Source organism: Staurois parvus, unplaced genomic scaffold (genome assembly GCF_062004578.1).
Source record: "Staurois parvus isolate SC_StPar_1 unplaced genomic scaffold, SC_StPar_1.0 ptg000187l, whole genome shotgun sequence".
Classification (NCBI taxonomy): domain Eukaryota; kingdom Metazoa; phylum Chordata; class Amphibia; order Anura; family Ranidae; genus Staurois; species Staurois parvus.
In genome coordinates this window covers 5,692,800-5,715,757 of record NW_028317983.1, presented here as the reverse complement: position 1 = coordinate 5,715,757, position 22,958 = coordinate 5,692,800, and the positions used below count along the sequence as shown (strand labels likewise).

Here is a 22,958-nt window from a genome sequence, read left to right as displayed (position 1 = left end):
ATAAACAATTGATGTCATTTTAGTTGCATTTGGGTAGTTACAACGTCCTTGTAGGATTTGATTCTGAATACAATTCCAAATGTACACTATAGTCCCTAAACCCCTTTACAGCATTGGGGGTTGAATAATTTTGGCCACAACTGTAGTACAGGAGATGACCAGAGACTGCGGACAAAGAACAGGAGATGACCAGAGACTGCGGACATAGTACAGGAGATGACCAGAGACTGCGGAAACAGTACAGGGGATGACCAGAGACTGCGGACACAGTACAGGAGATGACCAGAGACTGCAGTTATAGTACAGGAGATGACCAGAGACTGCGGACAAAGAACAGGAGATGACCAGAGACTGCAGACCTTTGGGGAGCAGAAATGGGGGGGGGAGTGGGTACCCGAATTTGACAGGTACCCACTCCCGCTGAGTTGTCCTCCCTCCCCGTAGTCTTGTTGGACACGTGACAGGTCCCAGAAGACTGCCGGACCATTCACAAAGTTCAGCGCTTCTCACGCATGCGCAGTGGGAACCCGGCTGTGAAGCCGCAAAATGTCACAGCCGGGTGTCCACACTAAAGATGACGGCGCTTGGGAGAGAAGATGGTGAGGACCCCGCTGAACTGAGGAACAAGTAGGACGGAGGAGCAGGTTCTGCTGCAGAGAAGAGCTGAGCGGCCGGCCTGGTATTCTAACACAGCGACGGTGGAATGACCAGGCCGGCCACTCCATATTCGCTCCATAAGACGCATAGACATTTTCCCAAATTTTTTTTTTTTGGGGGGGGGGGGGCGTCTTATGGAGATAAAATTACTGTATTTTCCCTCAATCAATTGCTGGGCATTTGAGCTAAAGGAATGTGATGAAATATACTATCATTGTCTTTGAGATCACTAGACAGATCTTTCTTGTTATTAGCAAATTTCCCTTCCATATACCCAGTGAAGTGACTGGCCTCAGGTGATACACAGAGATTAAACAAATCCTCCTACATGAGTTGTACCTGTTTATGTGTAGCCATCTCCCCTCCACAGCTGTTCAAAGTGCAGAATTTATAAAGCATGTCTGAACTTTCAGAAAACAAGGGGTGGGAAGCTGAAGGTGTGAGGAGAGCGGAAAGCTGTTTGGAGGGAAGGGACACCCCGCCCCACTGCCTCACACAGCACACAGGAAAAGAGCTGAGGCTGTAAATCACTGGCTGTGTGCTGAATCTCCCTCTCCTGTCACCTTTTTATCTCTTAGCGTCAGGAAAATCTAGCAGAAGTGACAAATGCTGATAGCAGATGAACAATGCAACAGACATAAATGACACTTAGTGCTCAGGATTGAGACAAATACACACTATAGAGGGCTATGCTTTGTTCATATCTGAGGTTTACAATCACCTTAAATCTATTTTAATCTACAGAGACTATCAACGTTTGACTGTTGATTGAATACATTTGTAGCAACCTCCTAGATAGGTGCTAGGATTGGGTAGATTTAGTTCTGGCTCACTGTGTTCTGTGGAGCTGTATTTTTGGTGCTAAGTAAACTTAGTTCGTCTCACTGTAACCAGAGTGGCTGTAATTGTTCTGTTAGGTAAATTTAGTTGTGCTCGCTGTAATCAGAGCAGCTGCATGTGATCAGTTGGGTCTGCTCGGTGTTTCAGCTGGTGCTAGTTTGATTGTTTCCTCTGTTTTCCAGACAGCAGTAGAATCCTCTGGAATATAGGTGTGGAACAAATAACAGTAGGAATATTTAAACTGTCCTGGCCAATCCCAGGGAGGGTAGCCCTGAAGGGTGCTGCGTGTCTGTATAAGTACTCTTGAGACACAGGGCTTCTGGGTCTTTGCCTGCAGAAGGGATGTCCAGCCTGGAGGGCTTTCTGTCCTCTGGGTACAGCTGTCGTGCTTACGGTTTGTTAGGCCTCAGGTAGGCAACCTGAGGATTGGATGCTGAAGCTACAGAGAGCAGACTGAGGGGCTGTCTACTGTAGTCTGGTATCACAGGAGAAAGGATGTTGGAAGGAGGCAACCAACTTTCCCTGGACCATTAGAGTACAAACTGCTGTGAGATATTAAAGACATTTGGGCTGCTGCCACCCCTCTTGTGCTAGAGAGTCAGTTGTGTGTTTGTCTAAAGGGAACATTGGCTGGTATCCTGAAAAGATTAGTCTATCTCGTTCAGTGGTGGCGAACCTGTGGCACACATGCTGCAGCTTTCGCATGGCCGGCCAGTGTACTGCCAAGGATATATATAAATATATATATATATATATATTGGACTGGCTGTGAGTTTTAATACATTCGGTTTTATTAACACAAGATTTTAGCTTGTGCTGGTGGTCAGTGGAACTTTGCCCCCTTGTGCTGGTGGTCAGTGGAACTTTGCCCCCTTGTGCTGGTGGTCAGTGGAACTTTGCCCCCTTGTGCTGGTGGTCAGTGGAACTTTGCCCCCTTGTGCTGGTGGACAGTGGAACTTTGCCCCCTTGTGCTGGTGGACAGTGGAACTTTGCCCCCTTGTGCTGGTGGTCAGTGGAACTTTGCCCCCTTCTGCTGGTGGACAGTGGAACTTTGCCCCCTTGTGCTGGTGGTCAGTGGAACTTTGCCCACTTGTGCTGGTCCTCAGTGGAACTTTGCCCCCTTGTGCTGATGGGTCAGTAGTAGTTTGCCCCCTTGTGCTGGTGGTCAGTGGAACTTTGCCCCCTTGTGCTGGTGGACAGTGGAACTTTGCCCCCTTCTGCTGGTGGACAGTGGAACTTTGCCCCCTTGTGCTGGTGGTCAGTGGAACTTTGCCCACTTGTGCTGGTCCTCAGTGGAACTTTGCCCCCTTGTGCTGATGGGTCAGTAGTAGTTTGCCCCCTTGTGCTGGTGGTCAGTGGAACTTTGCCCCCTTGTGCTGGTGCTCAGTGGAAGCTCTGTTATTGTGTTTGTCTTTTAACACAAAAGATGTTAATGTACGAGTTGTTTTTCTAAACTAAAACCTCAGTATTCAGGTTTAATTGCAGTGTTGGCACTTTGTGATAAATAAGTGGGTTTTGGGTTGCAGTTTGGGCACTCGGTCTCTTAAAGGTACACCATCACTGATCTAGTTCTTTGTGAATGGACCTGCTTCTACTACAAAGCCAAGTGCACATTTGCTATTGCAAGGACTTCTGCTTCAGCTTTTCAGAAGGGAGTTTACTGTCCTCAACCTCTACATAGTTCTCTTTTTGGGGTATCCCATCCAATTCCTTCAACCTTATCCCAGTTACTCCAAAACTAAAAAACGAAAAGAACATCCCCTACACTGCTTATTGAGCCAAAAAGGGACTGTGATCATGTGCCTGGCTGCGGGGCAGAGTGCAGGGAAAGACCCTAGGGACCTACAATATTGCGGCTTCCTACAGGAGTCCCACTACACATAAATGGAAGGTTGCTTTTATTTTCAGTTGTTTTAGTGATCAAAAGTCGGTTAAACCTCACTAAAAATTGGCAATTGTACAGCCAGACAAAAAAGTTACTACACAGGAACATTTCAGCAACAATAAGGTGTATATTTACGTTTGGGTGTTAAAGGGTGTCTTGGAGGCTAATGTTTTTTTCTATTTTTTAAATTAGAATAAAAAAAAAATTAGTTATGCTTATGGCCAACATAAAGCTCCCCCTGACCAAGACAATGTTAGAAGAATGGCCTCAGCATTGTCCAGAAGCTACAAAGGAAATGGGATTGCTAGTACAACATCTGCACAGATGAAGAATTATTAAAACAAACCATCAGGCTTTTCTAAAGGAAAAAAAAAAAAAAACAACGATTTGCAGTATCTGCAACAGCGCTTTTTTTCCAGCGGGACCGTGGGGGAATGCAGTTCCAGCACCTCTACCAATGAATGAATGTATGTAATGGCAAGGGGTGCTGGAGGTTACATTGGTGCTGGCTGCTGGGGGATTTATTGCTGCTGGTGGGGTCATTTGTTCCTGGGAGGGATCTACTGTTGAAAGAAGGTCTATTGTTTCTGGCTGCTAGAGGGTCTATTAATGATAGCTGTTGGGGATCTATTGCTGCTGCTGGGGGACACTATTGTTCCTGGGGTGGATCTGTGATTGCTAGGGGGGTATTTTGTTGCTGGGGGATCTGTTGTTGTTTGAGAGGGGGGATTATTGCTGTGGATTATCTATTGTTGCTGGGGGGGGGTGGTATATTGTTGTTGACTGTTCTTTTTTATAGTGTTTCTATAATTAACATATTCTACACAAATTATTTAGCACTACAAAATGATACTTGGTTCTGTTTTCTCCTAAAGGGGTTGTACTGGATAGGAACCAAGGGACGATGCTTGGAGGTGGGTAGGGGGCAGAGACAAGGCGTGACTTGGAAGAGGGGAGAGGAGAGTACCTGCACATATTCCCTGGAAAAAAATAGCCCTGATCAGCAATAATATTTTGCTATGCACTTCAAAACCGTTAATGGAGAACCATGTGATGCCAAAACACAACACATTTGACATTGGATGATAGTCTTTTTTAGATAACTTTTGAAAAGAACCATTAAGTTAACTTGAGTGGCAACATTTTCCAAGGCACTGGAACTCATTGTACTACCGTGAATAGCCTCTCTTGAATAAAATGTAATTTTCTTGCCGATAAAGTACATCTTGCTTACAGAATGGTTGTGATGAGTTACCACAATTAATTCCTCCTGAATTATGAGGGTCCATTTAACCAAGCTCACTTTTTTTTCCTGTACAATGTACCAATCTATCTCTGAAAGATACTGCTGCATGCTATTTGTGTAGCTTAGTCCATAGGAAGCCATTTGAGTTGTTCAATTTGTTTAGCGATTTGAGATTTTAGTAGCACAGCCAACTAAACATCTCCTCTGTAGCTCTAGCCCAGTGTTTCTCAACCTTTTTTCCCCATTCAAGGCACCCTTTAAAATTCTGCAAAATCTCGAGGCACCCTTTAAAATTGTGTACAATCTTGGGGCACCCATTACAAAATGTAAACAACTAAACTAATAGTTTTTTAGTTTGACTTCAGTCCAAACAGAGAGGCAATTTGTTAGGCATTTTGCCAAGGCACCCCTGAAGAAACCTTGGGGCAACTCGGGATGCCTAGGCACTCTGGTTGAAAAAGACTGCTCTAGCCCAGGGAATTCCCAACTAGGGCTTCTCCAGAGGTTGCTAGGGGTTCCTTGAGGTTCCTTATGCCAAAAAAAAATTTCCACCGACACCATTGATCTTCTTGGCTATCAGTAAGGGGGTAATTCTTCCCAATGGCCACAAGAGTAAGGAGGATTCTTCCCACTGACCACCACACTAATTTATCATGAGTTGTAGATATAGGAATTTTTAGCAGGGATTTCCTGAGACTGGAAAGGTATTACAAGGGTCCCTCCATGTTGAACAGGTTGAGAAAGGTTGCTTTAGCCTATTCAGGTGACCGACAGTCAATGGTAAATCTCATTGTAGCAAGAGATTAAAATTGTCCAGGTTCTCCAATAATCTTGTTGTTGGTTTATATAGCATAAGTACAGCTTCCAGATATTTTACAAGAGAGAATGCACAGGCTGCTGCTCTGTATGTTGTTTCTTCATAACCATGATATAATATGTACCGTATTTTTCACTGCATAAGACGCACCTAGGTTTTAAAGAAGGAAAACAAGAAAAAAAAATTCCGAACCAATGGACTGCAGACATAGTCCAGCAAATGACCACAGACTGCGGACACAGTACAGGAGATGACAAGAGACTGCCGGACACAGTACAGGAGATGACCAGAGACTGCGGACACAGTACAGGAGATGACCAGAGACTGCGGACAGTGCAGGAGATGACCAGAGACTGCGGACACAGTACAGGAGATGACCAGAGACTGCGGACATAGTACAGGAGATGACCAGAGACTGCCGGACACAGTACAGGAGATGACAAGAGACTGCAGACATAGTCCAGCAAATGACCACAGACTGCGGACACAGTACAGGAGATAACAGACTGCCGGACACAGTACAGGAGATGACCAGAGACTGCAGACATAGTCCAGCAAATGACCACAGACTGCGGGCACAGTACAGGAGATGACAAGAGACTGCCGGACACAGTACAGGAGATGACAAGAGACTGCCGGACACAGTACAGGAGATGACAAGAGACTGCCGGACACAGTACAGGAGATGACAAGAGACTGCAGACACAGTACAAGAGATGACCAGAGACTGCAGACACAGTACAAGAGATGACCAGAGACTGCAGACACAGTACAAGAGATGACCAGAGACTGCAGACACAGCACAGGAGATGACAATGAGACTGCCGGACACAGTACAGGAGATGACAAGAGACTGCCGGACACAGTACAGGAGATGACAGGAGACTGCGGACACAGTGCAGGAAATCACCAGAGACTGTGGACATAGTACAGGGGATTGCCAGAGACTGTGGACATATTACAGGAGATGACCAGAGACTGCAGACATAGTACAGGGGATGACCAGAGACTGCAGACATAATACAGGGGATGACCAGAGACTGCGGACACAATACAGGAGATGACTAGAGACTGCAGACACAGTACAGGAGATGACCAGAGACTGCAGACACAGTACAAGAGATGACCAGAGACTGCAGACACAGCACAGTAGATGACTAGAGACTGCGGACACAGTACAGGGAATGACCAGAAACTGCGGACACAGTACAGGGAATGACCAGAGACTGCGGACACAGTACAGGGAATGACCAGAGACTGCGGACACAGTACAGGGAATGACCAGAGACTGCGGACACAGTACAGGGAATGACCAGAGACTGCGGACACAGTACAGGGAATGACCAGAGACTGCGGACACAGTACAGGGAATGACCAGAGACTGCGGACACAGTACAGGGAATGACCAGAGACTGCGGACACAGTACAGGGAATGACCAGAGACTGCGGACACAGTACAGGGAATGACCAGAGACTGCGGACACAGTACAGGGAATGACCAGAGACTGCGGACACAGTACAGGGAATGACCAGAGACTGCGGACACAGTACAGGGAATGACCAGAGACTGCGGACACAGGACAGGGAATGACCAGAGACTGCGGACACAGTACAGGGAATGACCAGAGACTGTGGACACACAGTGAGGAACAGAAGTATTTGAACACCCTGCGATTTTGCAAGTTCTCCCACTTAGAAATCATGGAGGGGACTGAAATTCACATTGTAGGTGCATTCCCACTCTGAGAGACAGAATTTAAAATACAATTCAGGAAATCCCATTGTATGATTTTTAAAGAATTTATTTGTCTTGCACTGCTGAACATAAGTATTTGAACACCTGAGAAAATCAGTGTTAATATTTGGTACAGAAGCCTTTGTTTTCAATTACAGAGGTCAGACGTTTCCTGTAGTTCTTGACCAGGTTTGCAGACACTACAACAGGGATTTTGGCCCACTCCTCCACACAGATCTCCTCTAGATCTGTCAGGTTTCGGGGCTGTCGCTGAGCAACACGGAGTTTCAGCTCCCACCAAAGATGTTCTATTGGATTTAGGTCTGGAGACTGGCTGTCAGGAATGGACTGGCCAGCAATTGTGGGACTCAGCTGCCTTATGAGCTGCAGTACCAGGGCTGGCCAGCGGGTACTCCCAGCAATCAGAGACTCAACCTTGCAGCCAGTCAAACACCTGGAACTAATTATACTGGTGTATTTAAGGGACATTCAGACCTGCAGACTCTGCCTTGGTGTTGTGTTTCTCTTGGGCCCTGTATCCTGTTCCTGCTCTCTGTTCCTGTCTGATTCTCTGCTGACCCTGCTCTGATCCCTGGCTTGTCTGACCATTCTCCTCTGCCTGACCCTCTGTACCACGCTGCCCGCTACCTGCTGAACCTGGCCTGTGACCCCGACCATTCTCCGCTTGCTCCCCCTGTACCTACCTGCCCGACTGATATCGACCCGGCCTGCCTGACGACGCTTGCATTGTATGTACTGTTATCTGTGGGTAGTTGGTTGGTTTGTTTGCACTGTGTTATGTTTTAGTATTGCACTGCGTTTATGTTTGTATGGTTAGTGTTAATAAATTACATTGTTTATAACATATCTGAAGTCTGCGTTTCCCTGCGTCAGTCACACAGCTCTGGTCATACCCGGGAGCCATGACACTGGCTAGGCCACTCCAGAACCTTGATATGCTTCTTACGGAGCCACCCCTTGGTTATCCTGGCTGTGTGCTTCAGGTCGTTGTCATGTTGGAAGACCCAGCCATGACCCATCTTCAATGCTCTGACTGAGGGAAGGAGGTTGTTGCTCAAAATCTCACAATAAATGGCCCCATTCATCCTCTCCTTAATACAGTGCAGTCGTCCTGTCCCCTTCGCAGAAAACCCCCCCAAAGCATGATGTTACCACCCCCATGCTTCACAGTAGGGATGGTGTTCTTGGGATGCAACTCATCCTTCCTTTTCCTCCAAACATGACGAGTGAAGTTTAGACCAAAAAGTTCTACTTTGTTCTCATCTGACCACATGACTTTCTCCCATGCCTCCTCTGGATCATCCAGATGGTCATTGGCAAACTTCAGACGGGCCTGGACATGTGATGACTTGAGCAGGGGAACCTTCAGTGCAATGCATGATTTGAAACCATGACGGCGAAGTGTTCTACCGACAGTGACCTTTGAAACTGTGGTCCCAGCTTTCTTCATGTCATTGACCAGCTCCTCCCTTGTAGTTCTGGGCTGATTCCTCATCAGTGATACCCCACGAGGTGAGATCTTGCATGGAGCCCCAGTCCGAGGGAGTCTGACATTCGTCTTTAGCCTCTTCCGTTTTCTAACAATTGCTCCAACACTTGATCTATTTTCACCAAACTGCTTGGCAATTGCCCCGTAGCCATTTCCAGCCTTGTGGAGGTCCACAATTTTGTCTCTGGTGTCTTTTGACAGCTCTTTAGTCTTGCCCATGGTAGTAGTTGGCGTCTGACTGACTGTGGGGTAGACAGGTGTCTTTAAAGAGCTCAGACAGGTGCTACTAAGTTAGATTAATGAGTGGAGTAGAAGTGGACTTTTTAAAGGCACAGTAACAGGTCTTTGAGAACCAGAATTCTTGCTGTTTCTTAGGTGTTCAAATACTTATGTTCAGCAGTGCAAGACAAATAAATTCTTTAAAAATCATACAATGTGATTTCCTGAATTTTTTATTTTTTATTCTGTCTCTCAGAGTGCGAATGCACCTACAATGTGAATTTCAGACCCCTCCATGATTTCTAAGTGGGAGAACTTGCAAAATCGCAGGGTATTCAAATACTTCTGTTCCTCACTATATTACAGGAGATGACAAGAGACTGCAGACACAGTACAGGGGATGACCAGAGACTGCGGACACAGTATAGGGGATGACCAGAGACTGCAGACACAGTACAGGGGATGACCAGAGACTGCGGACACAGTACAGGGGATGACCAGAGACTGCGGACACAGTACAGGGGATGACCAGAGACTGCGGACACAGTACAGGGGATGACCAGAGACTGCGGACACAGTATAGGGGATGACCAGAGACTGCAGATAGTACAGGGGATGATCAGAGACTGCAGACAGTACAGGGGATGATCAGAGACTGCAGACAGTACAGGGGATGACCAGAGACTGCAGACAGTACAGGGGATGACCAGAGACTGCAGACAGTACAGGGGATGACCAGAGACTGCAGACAGTACAGGGGATGACCAGAGACTGCAGACAGTACAGGGAATGACCAGAGACTGCGGACCTTTGGGGAGGGGGAGGGGAAGCGGATACCTGAATTTGACAGGTACCTGCTCCCACTTTCGCTAAGTTGTCCTCTCTTTAGTGTGTGCACCTGGCTGTGACAACCGGGTGCCCACTGTGCATGCACAAGAAGCGCTGTGCTTTGTGAATGGTCCGGCGTCTGTCATGTGTCCCAGAAGACGCCGGACCATTCACAGCGCTTCTTGCGCATGCACAGTGGGCACCCGGCTGTCACAGCCAGGTGCCCACATTAAAGATGCCGGTGCAGGAAACTGTACAGCACTGGACCGAGGAACAGGTAAGGTTCTGCTGCAGAGAATAGCCGAGCGGCCGGCCCGGTATTCTGACACGGTGGCGGCGGGAATACCGGACCAGCCACTCCATATGACGCACTGACATTTTCCCCCCTTTTTTGGGGGGGAAAAAGTACGGCTTATGGAGCGAAAAACACGGTAATTCATACAATCTAATTGGAAGGTCTTGATATCTTTCTGTATTCATATGGTAACCAGATACTTTCACTATGTTTTTCCATGGATGGATTTGTCATCTCTAGCATTACCCAAGGAGACTACTTTGCTTATTTTCTCTTTCCCGGGACGGCTAGATATTGGATTATTTTCTTGTCGATTTCTAAAAGTAAAGTTTGCATCACGAAAGCCTTACTGTAACGTGTAGGGTCTCTTTGGAAAAGCATTTTCTAATCTTCTAAAAAAATATATATATTTAAAAAACTGTCCAGATACTATAGCTTAAGCGATAAAAAAAAAAATGGACTATAAAAATAATGAGTTATAAAAAGATAAGATAAAAAAAATGTATGATCTGAAACCTAGGCACTGGCTATTAAATGGTTTCCAGGATTCTTAGGAATCTGCATAAGAAGTTTATTATACAGTATTTATAAAGCGCCAACAGTTCGCTCAGCGCCGTACATTACAATGGGAGACAGAACATGTGACAGTACGATAACAATACAATGTGATACACGAGGGGTTCGAGGGCCCTGATCCTTGGAGCTTACAATCTAGGAGGGAGGGGATAGTGGTACAGGAGGAAATAGCTGTGGGGGATGGAGTGGTAGGAAGAGTGGAGGAGGTTGGCAATTAGCAGGGGGTGGGGTAGGTTTCCCTGAAGAGGTGGGTTTTCAGGGTGTGCCTAAAGGAGAGGAGAGTAGGTTATAGTCTGATGGATTGGGGTAGGGAGTTCCAGAGGATGGGTGACGCCCTGGAGAAGTCCTGGAGGCGGGCATGGGAGGAGGAGACCAGGGAACTAGAGAGAAGGAGGTCTTGTGAGGAGCGGAGAGTGCGTGCTGGGTGGTACTTGGATATTAGGTCAGTGATGTAGTTCGGGGCAGTGTGGTGGACAGCTTTGTATGTCAGTGTTAGGATTTTGAATTTGATCTGTTGGGCAATCGGAAGCCAGTGGAGGGATTGGAAGAGGGGGGTGGCAGAAACAGAGCGGTTGGTAAGGTAGATGAGTCTGGCTGCCGTAATGGAGGATCGACTGAAACGGGGATAGCCTGTGGTGAGGCAGGCCAGTGAGGAGGGAGTTGCAGTAATCGAGTCGTGATATGATGAGGGAGTGGATGAGCTGCTTAGTGGTTTCCGGGGTTAGGAACGTGCGGATTTTGGCGATGTTGCGGAGGTGGAGTCTGCATGAGTTTGTTAGTGAGTTAGTAGAAGAAGCGTTACAAGACTTACTTTGAACTGGCAGGGCATTTACAAACGTTTACAGCAAATTTCATCATATCCAACAAACGATCTGCTCAAATATGGGACACCTTAAAAACTCCAAAATGAAAGGCTGTGTATAGCAGATACTTGGTTCCACCTTAAAAAATGAACATCCAGAGCTGCAAAAGTCATGTGGAACCAAACATATAATGCCAAGCGAGAAGCTGCAGGCTCCATGCCAGAAAGCCACACCAACATCATTCCACATTGTCATCATACCATAGTGAGGATCATCCTCTGCTGGCACTGCATAGGGAGGGGTTTTAGGATATCGGGAGGCTGGAAAGGATTTGAGAGAAACAGTCTTATTTCTAAACAACATCCGGATCATTTTAAAGGAACTAAAAGAATACAAAATGAACAAGGCTGAAAAAAATAATAAATCACAGAAAGCAAGTAGCTTAAGAGCAAACATTTGCAGCTGAACCTTTACACACTGGTTATAAATGAATTGATTTGTCACCAGAACAGTTCATTAATGGCATGTAGCAAACAATCATTTAAAGTGGAACTCCATGTACATTTTTTTTTGTCTCAAGCAGTGCGGCTGTGTCCACACTGTATGGGTTAACTGTTTGTTTTGTCCAAGGGGCTCCCGAACGACTACTTACCCTGTCCTTCGAACCCTCCCAAAAAGGCATTACCCCACATCAAGTGGTGGACTGTTCCTGCTGTCCTCAAGCACGGAGCCGGTCTATGGGCGTGATGATGTCAGGAACAGTCCCATTCACAAGACCGCTAGCATGCAGAGGGGCAGAAGCGGCAGGGACCAGTCTTGCGCTCGGAGGATTGGCGGATTAGGTAAGTATATCTTTACTCTTTATAATATATGTGAATTTTACGGTATCCCTTAAATCATTCAATACAATAAGGCTATAAATAGCTAAAGATACATTTTCCCCCAAAAAGCATACAAAACTGTGAATATGAATATGCTAATACCAATATTCCCAAAAGTATATATCACACAAATATATTTAAAAAAAAAAAAAAAAACAAAGGATAAGAAATAAAATTAAAATAAATATAATATTATAAAAAGGCACTGTGTGCCAACTTCAATCATCAATCTTCATATTCAGCCTTTCAATGGCTCACAAAGAAACCTCAACATAAAAAAAAAAATCACATAGTGCCTTATCTTAAGTAAAATATAAATAAAACAGATGTGAATGGGCTGTCCCTGACGTCATTACGCCCTTGTGAATGGGCTGTTCCTGATGTCATTGCGCCCTTGTGAATGAGCTGTTCCTGATGTCATTGCACCCTTGTGAATTGGCTGTTCCTGATGTCATTGCGCCCTTGTGAATGGGCTGTTCCTGATGTCATTGCGCCCTTGTGAATGGGCTGTTCCTGATGTCAGTGCGCCCTTGTGAATGGGCTGTTCCTAATGTCATTGCGCCCTTGTGAATGGGCTGTCCCTGATGTCATTGCGCCCTTGTGAATGGGCTGTTCCTGATGTCATTATGTCCTTGTGAATGGGCTGTTCCAGATGTCATTGCGCCCTTGTGAATGGGCTGTTCCTGATGTCATTGCGCTCTTGTGAATGGGCTGTTCCAGATGTCATTACGCCCTTGTGAATGGGCTGTCCCTGATGTCATTGCGCCCTTGTGAATGGGCTGTTCCAGATGTCATTACGCCCTTGTGAATGGGCTGTTCCTGATGTCATTGCGCCCTTGTGAATGGGCTGTTCCAGATGTCATTACGCCCTTGTGAATGGGCTGTTCCTGATGTCATTGCGCCCTTGTGAACGGGCTGTTCCTGATGTCATTGCGCCCATAAACCAGCTCTGGACATGAGGACGGCAGGAACAGTCCACTGCTGGACGTGGGGGAGTGCAGTTTTCTGGATGATCGAAGGAATGGGTAAGTATAGCTTTACCCTGAGCCCCTAGACAAAACGATGAATTTAGCCCAAGCAGTGCGGGCGCAGCCTCACTGCATGGGAAAATAACATTTAACTGGAGTTCTGCTTTAAAATCATACCTGGTGATTCTGCCATGAAGGTCCTCCTTAATACACTTTGTTATGGAGTGACAATGTTTTGTCCTGGACTCCCGAATGTGCTCCTGCATTGTAACTATCAAACAGGCATTTGATGGGGACAACAAATGGCTTTTACAACTTACATTATTGCAGGCATCGTCACCTGTTGTCACCATAAGGAAACCCACCCTGAAAAATTCCATGCAGCCATCAATGGAGTGTATGTAGACGGGACGTGGCTGCTAAACTGGGCACGGGATCAGCAGCATTTAAAAGCAACAAAGGATGATGAAGAGGTGAAATAAAAATGAATACTTGCTATTCTTGATTGGTGTATCAAACCATAGGTTTCACTGTACAACTGAAATGATGTGTTTGGCCAGCTCTTCGGCTCATGTAGCATGTGAATCCTGCACTACTCCAACACAAGTGCTACTGTAAATATAGCGATTGTGTTCCAGTTCACAAGTCTTTTTTAAGCTGCTTTGGATAAGGTTTTGAATTAAAAAAGGTTTCTCGCACAGATTTTTGTAATAATTCATTTGTTTTGTCATTTTCTCTCAGGCTGTCCCACTTTTTTAATATTTATGCGTTTTTATACATGGCTGTTTATAAAAAATGGATGTTGTAATCCTGAATTTAATGTTATCAATTTTAATTAGCCTTGTAATTCTAATACAGACATAGGAGTTAGAACAAGCCACTTCAGGAAAATTATGGGTTCTGTCAGAAGAACACCTGCCTGCAGATGCAAGGCTGGAGTCCCAAGAAAATGACCAGAACGATGGGCCTATACCACAAACCAATTTACTATGTTGATAACAATAGTCAATATTTATGGCCTCAATTCCAAAAACTCTCAAGTCGTAGTTGAAGGGACTTTATCATCACATGAAATGCTGCAGAAGACAAGTTGACATTATTATTATCATACAGGATATATAAGGCGCCAACAGTTTGCTCAGCGCTTTACAATAAAAAGGGAGACAATACAGCAACAATACAGTTCAATACAAGAGGGTTAGGAGGGCCCTGCTCCTTGGAGCTTACAATCTAAGACGAAGGGGCTACTGGTACAAGAGGTAATAACTGTAGAGGATGGACTGGTAGGAGGAATAGACAATTCCGTTATTAGCTGAAGGCAAGATAGGCTTCCCTGAAGAGATAGGTTTTCAGAGATCGCCTAAAAGTGATAGGCGATAGTCTGATAGATTGGGGTAGAGAGTTCCAGAGGATGGGGGAGGCTCTGGGGAAGTCCAGGAGACAAGCATGGGAGGATGAGACAAGGGAGCTAGAGAGCAGAAGCGGATGGTTTGGGTGATATTTGAAGACAAGATTGGTGATGTAATTTGGGGCAGAGTTATAAAAGGTTTTATATGTTATTGTTAATGTTTTGCATTTTATTCGTTGGGCAATGGGAAGCCAGTGGAGGGATTGGCAGAGAGGGGTGGCAGATACAGAACAGTTAGTAAGGTGGATGAGTCTGGCAGCAGCATTCATGATACACTGAAGAGGGGATATCCTGCGATGAGGTAGGCCATTGAGGAGGAAGTTACAATAGTCAATGTGAGAACTTCCACAGTTGCTCAAGATTTGGCATCTTATCATTTTTGGAGTCTCTGGATCTAACTTAAGCTTGGATACGTCTCTGCCTGCTTGATCGAGATTTTTACTCAATTCTCCACTGCTCATATTTCAATGAATGTCATTTTGGTTGGACAGTCTATCCTTTTACATGTTAAACAGATTGCTACAATTAAAGAAAATAGATGAATAAGATTGAGAGCCGCATTCCAATCTTTGCTTTTCTGAGCAAATTTTAATTAAACACAAGTACAATAATTCCAATGCACACATTCCTGAAACTGGCTGTAGGTATAGATGGATGCTGTAGGTATAGATGGATGCTGTAGGTATAGATGGATGCTGTAGGTATAGATGGATGCTGTAGGTATAGATGGATGCTGTAGGTATAGATGGATGCTGTAGGTATAGATGGATGCTGTAGGTATAGATGGATGCTGTAGGTATAGATGGATGCTGTAGCGTCCACAGGTTGGAACTGAGAATGTTCAAAGCGAGAAGTATGTCGCCAGCACACCAGGATCGACAAAACTGGTCCAAAGCTTCAATCAGCAATCACATCATGGTTATAATAGCAATGTTTTGGAGCCACGCAGGACCTTTTCATCAGGCATGTGAAGTCATTGTGGTGACATTCTTCTTGATTTTATTCAAACATTCACAGCTGCAACCATGAAGTCTCCACCCAAAACTACTGCCTCTAACACATTCCTTGTAGTCAAGCCATTCGTAATGTAAAGTGTTAAGGAGGCTGTACTTTTTGGGTGGAGGTATCATGGTTGCAGCTACATTGTGTATGTTTGAAAAAGGTGACTCCGAAGAACAGAGACTGAAGGGTGGCTCTCATTCCTTTATTTCCATTTTCATCAGTGAAGCATGGTGGTGGTAGTGTCATGGCGTGGGCATGTATGGCTGCCAATGGAACTGATTCTCTTGTATTTATTGATGATGTGACTGCTGACAAAAGCAGCAGGATGAATTCTGAAGTGTTTCGGGCAATATTATCTGCTCATATTCAGCCAAATGCTTCACAACTCATTGGACGCTTCACAGTGCAGATGGACAATGACCCAAAGCATACTGCAAAAGCAACCAAAGAGTTTTTTAAAGGAAAGAAGTGGAATGTTATGCAATGGCCAAGTCAATCACCTGACCTGAATCCGATTGAGCATGCATTTCACTTGCCGAAGACAAAACTGAAGGGAAAATGCCCCAAGAAAAAGCAGGAACTGAAGACAGTTGCAGTAGAGGCCTGGCAGAGCATCACCAGGGATGAAACCCAGCGTCTGGTGATGTCTATGCGTTTCAGACTTCAGGCTGTAATTGACTGCAAAGGATTTGCAACCAAGTATTAAAAAGTGAAAGTTTGATTTATGATTATTATTCTGTCCCATTACTTTTGGTCCCTTAACAAGTGGGAGGCACATATGCAAACTGTTGTAATTCCTACACCGTTCACCTGATTTGGATGTAAATACCCTCAAATTAAAGCTGACAGTCTGCAGTTAAAGCACATCTTGTTCGTTTCATTTCAAATCCATTGTGGTGGTGTATAGAGCCAAAAATGTTAGAATTGTGTCGATGTCCCAATATTTATGGACCTGACTGTATTTAGGCCTGTGATAAAGCCCAAAGAGGGGAATATATCAAAACTGCAGCAGACAGAATATGGAGCAGCTGTGAATGGCAACCAATCAGCTTCTATCTTCAACTTGTTCTATTTACTGTAGCTTTGAAAATGAAAGATAGAAGCCGATTGCTTGCAAAAAACAACTTTTTGATAAATTCCCCTCAATGTGCATATCTGCAAGGGTGACATGTCTGGCCAGGATCACTTAAGCTGGAAAACTGTTAAACACTTATGTGATATGTGTGTGAAAAAAAAAATGACAGATGGTGGATGTCCACTTTTTAAATTACGGGAACAAGTTAGGCTGACTGCTTGCTAATCTTGCAAGGAGCCGACATCCACTTCATGACATTGCAGCTGTCAGGAACAGGGATGCCGAGATTAAAACCAAGCCTTCAGATACAGTGAAGGTTTTTAGAGACTATTATTGTATTACTTTATACATTTAATAGTTCACCACCTCACTAGGGGGAGATGATTTTCTGAAAAATACATTCATCCCATGACTGGCAGAAGATGATCTTCATTTGTAGAAAAGGCATATCATTGAAGGTAATGAGGGTTATTGCACACTCTGCTGGTGTCAAGGCCCCTGGTGGCCTGAGGAACACGTTTTTCAAGCTAATAAAACAGGTTGGCAAACTGCTAGATTTGCTGTACCACCATATAATCATAGACAAGACCTATCCACCTACTGGAAAGGAAGGAGGGCAGGTTACCCAGTTTCTCTGTTTAATCAAGACATGAAATACCTTTCTCAGATTTCAGCTTACTGGGAATGACACAGAAACTAATTGAATCCTTGCAATCCTTTCAACAGTTCTTTTTTCAATTTTATCTATAGCCTGTACTCACCACCTACTACTAGAATCTATCTGGAAGACACTCTAGCCTCCTCTATTGCACTTCAAAAAGTTACCAAACAGAGATGCCCACTGTCCCCACTACTAGTACTTACTATAGTTATTGAACCTCTTGCTTGATTCCTATTAAATAAAGGTGTATTTGAAGGCATTCCAAAAGGACAACTCATAGTCAAAACAGCACTAATTGGCAGTGATCTTTTACTTTTCATGGCAGATTCTAAAACCGATCATTCTTACACCACAACCTTTATAAAGTCATGTTTGTGCTAGGACTCAGATCCTTCACATCACATCCCCCCATCCCTCTCTTTTATCAGTGTCCATAGCCTGCTCCTCACATCACAGCCCCCTTCACCCCCCTTTATATCACAGATTCCTTCACAAAAGTGTCCTCGGTCCACCCATCTTCACATCAATGTCCTCAGTCCCCCCACCTTCACATAGAAGTGTCCTCAGTCCTCCCATCTTCAAATCAATGTCCTCAGTCCCCCCACCTTTAAATAAGTGTCCTTGGTCCATCCATCTTCACATCAATGTCCTCAGTCCCCCCACCTTCACATAGATGTGTCTTCAGCTCCCCCCCCCACTTTCACATACAGTTGTGACCAAAATTATTCAACCCCCAATGCTGTAAAGGGGTTTAGGGACTATAGTGTACATTTGGAATTGTATTCAGAATCAAATCCTACAAGGACGTTGTAACTACCCAAATGCAACTAAAATGACATCAATTGTTTATGTAATACAGTAGTAAATGGTTCTTATGTGGTTTCTTCATTGCCACAATTATTCAACCCCTTAAAGACTACCACTCTGAAGAACAGAGGTTCATACAGGTGCTTTCCATCAGGTATTGAAAACACCTGTGGATGTCACCGAGCAGCAATCAAGCATAATAAGCACCAATTAGGCAGCTTTAAAATGACTGTGATACTCAGCTCCTTCTAGACATTTACTGGTGTGGTTACAAACATGGTGAAGGCAAGAGAATGGTCCAGGAAGACAAGAGAAGAGGTGATTTCTCTTCACAGGAAGGGCAATGGCTATAAGAAGATTGCAAAGATGTTAAACATACCAAGAGACACCTTAGGAAGCATCATTCGCAAATTCAAGGCAAAGGGCACTGTTGAAACGCTACCTGGTCGTGGCAGAAAGAAGATGCTGACTTCGACTGCTGTGCGCTACCTGAAGCGTAGAGTGGAGAGAAGTCCCCGTGTGACTGCTGAGGAACTGAGAAAAGATTTGTCAGATGTGGGTACAGAAGTTTCAGCCCAGACAATAAGACGCACACTGCGTAATGAAGGCCTCCGTGCCAGAACTCCCAGGCGTACCCCCTTGCTGTCTCCAAAGAATAAGAAGAGTCGACTGCAGTATGCCAAAAGCCATGTGGACAAACCACAAAAGTTGTGGGATAGTGTTCTGTGGACTGATGAAACAAAATTAGAACTGTTTGGGCCCATGGATCAACGCTATGTTTGGAGGAGGAAGAACAAGGCCTATGATGAAAAGAACACCTTGCCTACTGTGAAGCATGGTGGAGGGTCAATCATGCTTTGGGGCTGTTTTGCTTCTGCAGGTACAGGGAAGCTTCAGCGTGTGCAAGGTACCATGAATTCTCTTCAGTACCAGGAGATATTGGATGGAAACGTGATGCAGTCCGTCACACACCTGAGGCTTGGGAGACGTTGGACCTTTCAACAGGACAATGATCCCAAGCATACCTCCAAGTCCACTAGAGCATGGTTGCAGAGGAAAGGCTGGAACATTTTGGAGTGGCCATCGCAGTCACCAGACTTAAATCCGATTGAGAACCTCTGGTGGGACTTAAAGAAAGCAGTTGCAGTGCGCAAGCCTAAGAATGTGACTGAACTGGAGGCCTTTGCCCATGAAGAATGGGCGAAGATACCCGTAGATCGCTGCAAGACACTTGTGTCAAGCTATGCTTCACGTTTAAAAGCTGTTATAACTGTAAAAGGATGCTGTACTAAGTACTAAGATTGAATGTCACTTGGGGGTTGAATAAAACTGATAATGCTGTGAGCACAGAAAAGACATTTGTGGTTATTTCATTATAACTGTTATGTTATATTTGTCTGACCTACAAGTGCCTCTTTAATGTAAATGTAAGCAAGATGACTGAATGATCAAAAGCAATGTCAAACTGGCCAAAACACTCAATTTCAGTGGGGGTTGAATAATTTTGGTCACAACTGTAAGTGCCCTCGGTCCACCCATCTTCAAATCAATGTCCTCAGTCCCCCCACCTTCAAATAAGTGTCCATGGTTAGCCCATCTTTACTACAATGTCCTCAGTCCCCCAACCTTCACATAAGCGTCTTCGGTCCCCCCCACTTTCACATAAGTGTCTTCGGTCCCCCCACTTTCACATAAGCATCTTCGGTCCACCCATCTTCACATCAATGTCCTCAGTCCCCCCCCCCCCTTCACATAAGTGTCTTTGGTCCCCTCCACTTTCACATAAGCGTCTTCGGTCCAACCAACTTCACATCAATGTCCTCAGTCCCCCCACCTTCATATAAGTGTCCTCGCCCCCCCCCCCCCATCCACACACACACGCTTTCACGCAAGTGTCTTTGGTCCACCCATCTTCACACCAATGTCCTCAGTCCCCCCACCTTCTCATATAAGTGTCCTCAGTCCCCCCCCCCCCCCCCACTTTCACATAAGTGCCCTCAGTCCTCCCATCTTCAAATCAATGTCCTCAGTCCCCCCACCTTCAAATAAGTGTCCTCAGTTCGCCCATCTTCACATCAATGTCCTCCGTCCCCCATCTTCACTACAATGTCCTCAGTCCCCCATCTTCACATCAATGTCCTCAATCCCCCCAACTTCACATAAGTGTCCTCGGTTCCCCCCACACACACACTTTCACATAAGTGTCCTCGGTCCACCCATCTTCAAATCAGTGTCCTCGCTCCCTCGACCTTCACATCAAAGTCTCCTTTCACAGACCCCTCTTCCCATCACAGGCCTCCTTGCTATGAATGTCTTCAGTCCCAGTCCCCCTCCCATCACAACCATCCTTCACATCAGTATTCTCAGTGCCCTCTGCAGCACAGCCTGCCCCTTCCCCTTTACAATCGTATCTTACACAAAAAGGTAGAGGGCGAGAGGTACAGCAGGGTCAGGATACCGTGTCCTAGCAACCAATAACCTGCTTGTAACCATGAAAAGTTGGGTAGCTTCCGCCTTTTGTTTAGACTTGCTGTGCGTCCCCCACCCTCTGCCAAGGGCGGGGGACTGAGATTAATCTATGCAGTCATTTTTGCAGCAGTTGTTTTCTTATTCGTGGTCACAATCCTGCGCAATTTCCTTTGGTCTCTTTTGGTTAGTTGACCATGTTGACCGCGCTTACGCTCATTAGATGACATTTTCCAGGAACAGTATATCATGACCTTTGATATTGTACCTCGCGACACAGCAAATAAATTGGCAACTTCAGTCGAAGAGGCACCAGCTAAGTGGCACCAACAATTTGCCCTCTTTGAAGCTCAGTAAGCTCTGACATGACTCTATTACTAACAACGCACGCAGTAAATGACGGAAGTGAGGCTTTCCACCTGTTAGCTAGGTGTCTCATCACTCAGCAGAAGCAAAATAATGTTGCATCACTTCCGCTTTCAACACGAAACATGTCATTTTCACACCTGAAAATCATGTAATGTTTCCATTTTTTTTTCTCTAACCCCTGTAATTGTCCTTCTGCCCATACAATCCAACCTGGGATTTCCTCAGGGCCAGCAGTTTTATTGGTTTGTATTTTGAGAGTTCAGAGGCTAAAAAAAAAAAAAGCAAGCATCTTGGACCCTGACAGCCACCTACTGCCATTCTCTCTTATACAAGCTAATTTCACTGCTCCAACTTATTCAATCTCAGATATGTACAACTTGCCAATAATTTAACAAGCGTTGGGCCCAAATTTCTCCCTACTCTTGACTCAATCCTTGTCACAATAAATAAAACCCAGACAGTGAAAATATTCAATATCTTCAATATATGCTTTTCTGAGTAATGCTCTGTGCCATGAAGTCTGTAATCACATCAAAGTTTTGGCTTGGGTAAAAATTATTTCACCGGCTTCCTCCTGACATCACTTTAGATTTATTCAGAGAATGGCTGGGCCAGCATTAGAAGAGCTGTTAAAAGTGAAATTTGGCAAGAAATACAATTACAAAATCATTCACAAGGCATATTGTGCGTTTGACATTTCCCTGAAGTGAAAACGTCCTGCAACATATGTTCAGGAGGGTGTTTAATGCCAATATTAATTTGTTGATATCAATCACTATCTATGGCTATGCCCCTCCATCCAAATGTTTTGGCAGAGAACATTTGATGCTATGAATAAAATTATTGTACCTACCGCAACGGAAAACTTCATCCTATCACAGCTCCTTTTCAGGCAGTTGGTGCCAGCACCGCAGGCATGAATGCAGGGCAGAAACTTACCAAACCTGAAACATTTTGCATTTTAGCAGCTCAGAAATGCATTCTTATGAACTCTATCTACCAGTACCAGCCAACTGTGCAACATCTCATTGGTATTCTACAGGAACCTAGAATTCTAGATAAATTAGACACTGTTCAGTCCAAGCTGTTTAAAACATTCAAATTCTTCAAAGCCTTTCTACTTCAAACAATATTCAATTTCAGTATCTTACTGTATGTCTGCCTTTAAACACACTGTTTGATATCACATTAAGCCCCCATGAACACTTGATGTTTTTTCAGTGGCTACTTTTGGCGTTTGACATTTTATTCTACAGTCAAACTCCCCAGCATGTTATCCTATATGTCCATGCATACATAGGCTGTAATCAACTTTTTTTTGGCTGTAAAAAAACCCCAAAACTCATCATTGGGCCGGAGGCATTGGATCTTCCTCGCAGGTGTGGTCTGAGATCTTTTTTCCGCGGGGAAAGTACTATAGTTGTCCAGTTTAGGCCAATTACCTAGGTGATTGGTTCTGAGAACCTATGAAAATGAAAGGGCTCACCATTGGGCTGAAGGCATTGGACCTTCCTTGCAGGTGTGGTCTGAGATCTGGTTTCTGGGGGGCAGTATTATAGTTGTCCAGTTTAGGTCATTCACCGAAGCAACTGGTTCTGAGAAACTATGAAAATAAAAAGTCTCATTGTTAGGCCACAGGAATCAGACATTCCTTACAGTTGTGGTCTGAGATCTTATTTCTGAGGGGCAGTTATTATCACTGCCCAGTTTACATCATCTATCTAGGTAACTGGTTCTGAGAAACAATGAAAATAAAATGGCTTACTATTGAGCTGGAAGCATCAGACCTTCCTTGCTGTTGTGGTCTGAGATCTGATTTCTGCAGGAAAAGTACTATAGTTGTCCAGTTTAGGCCAATTACCTAGGTGATTGGTTCTGAGAACCTATGAAAATAAAAGGGCTCACCATTG

At 44.8% G+C, this 22,958-nt stretch overlaps 1 protein-coding gene across 2 annotated transcripts in view; it reads right to left on the bottom strand.

The window, feature by feature from the left end:
- Positions 1-22,958, bottom strand: part of TMEM65 (transmembrane protein 65) — a 207,346-nt gene that overhangs the window by 117,929 nt on the left and 66,459 nt on the right. Inside the window, exon 2 of one of the 2 annotated variants that reach the window (XM_089677522.1) lies at positions 11,672-11,731. The exons of the other annotated variant lie outside the window; for it this stretch is intronic. Coding sequence (XP_089533648.1) covers positions 11,672-11,731 — 60 coding nt within the window. The remainder of the gene's footprint in view (positions 1-11,671; positions 11,732-22,958) is intronic. 2 annotated transcript variants of the gene reach the window in all.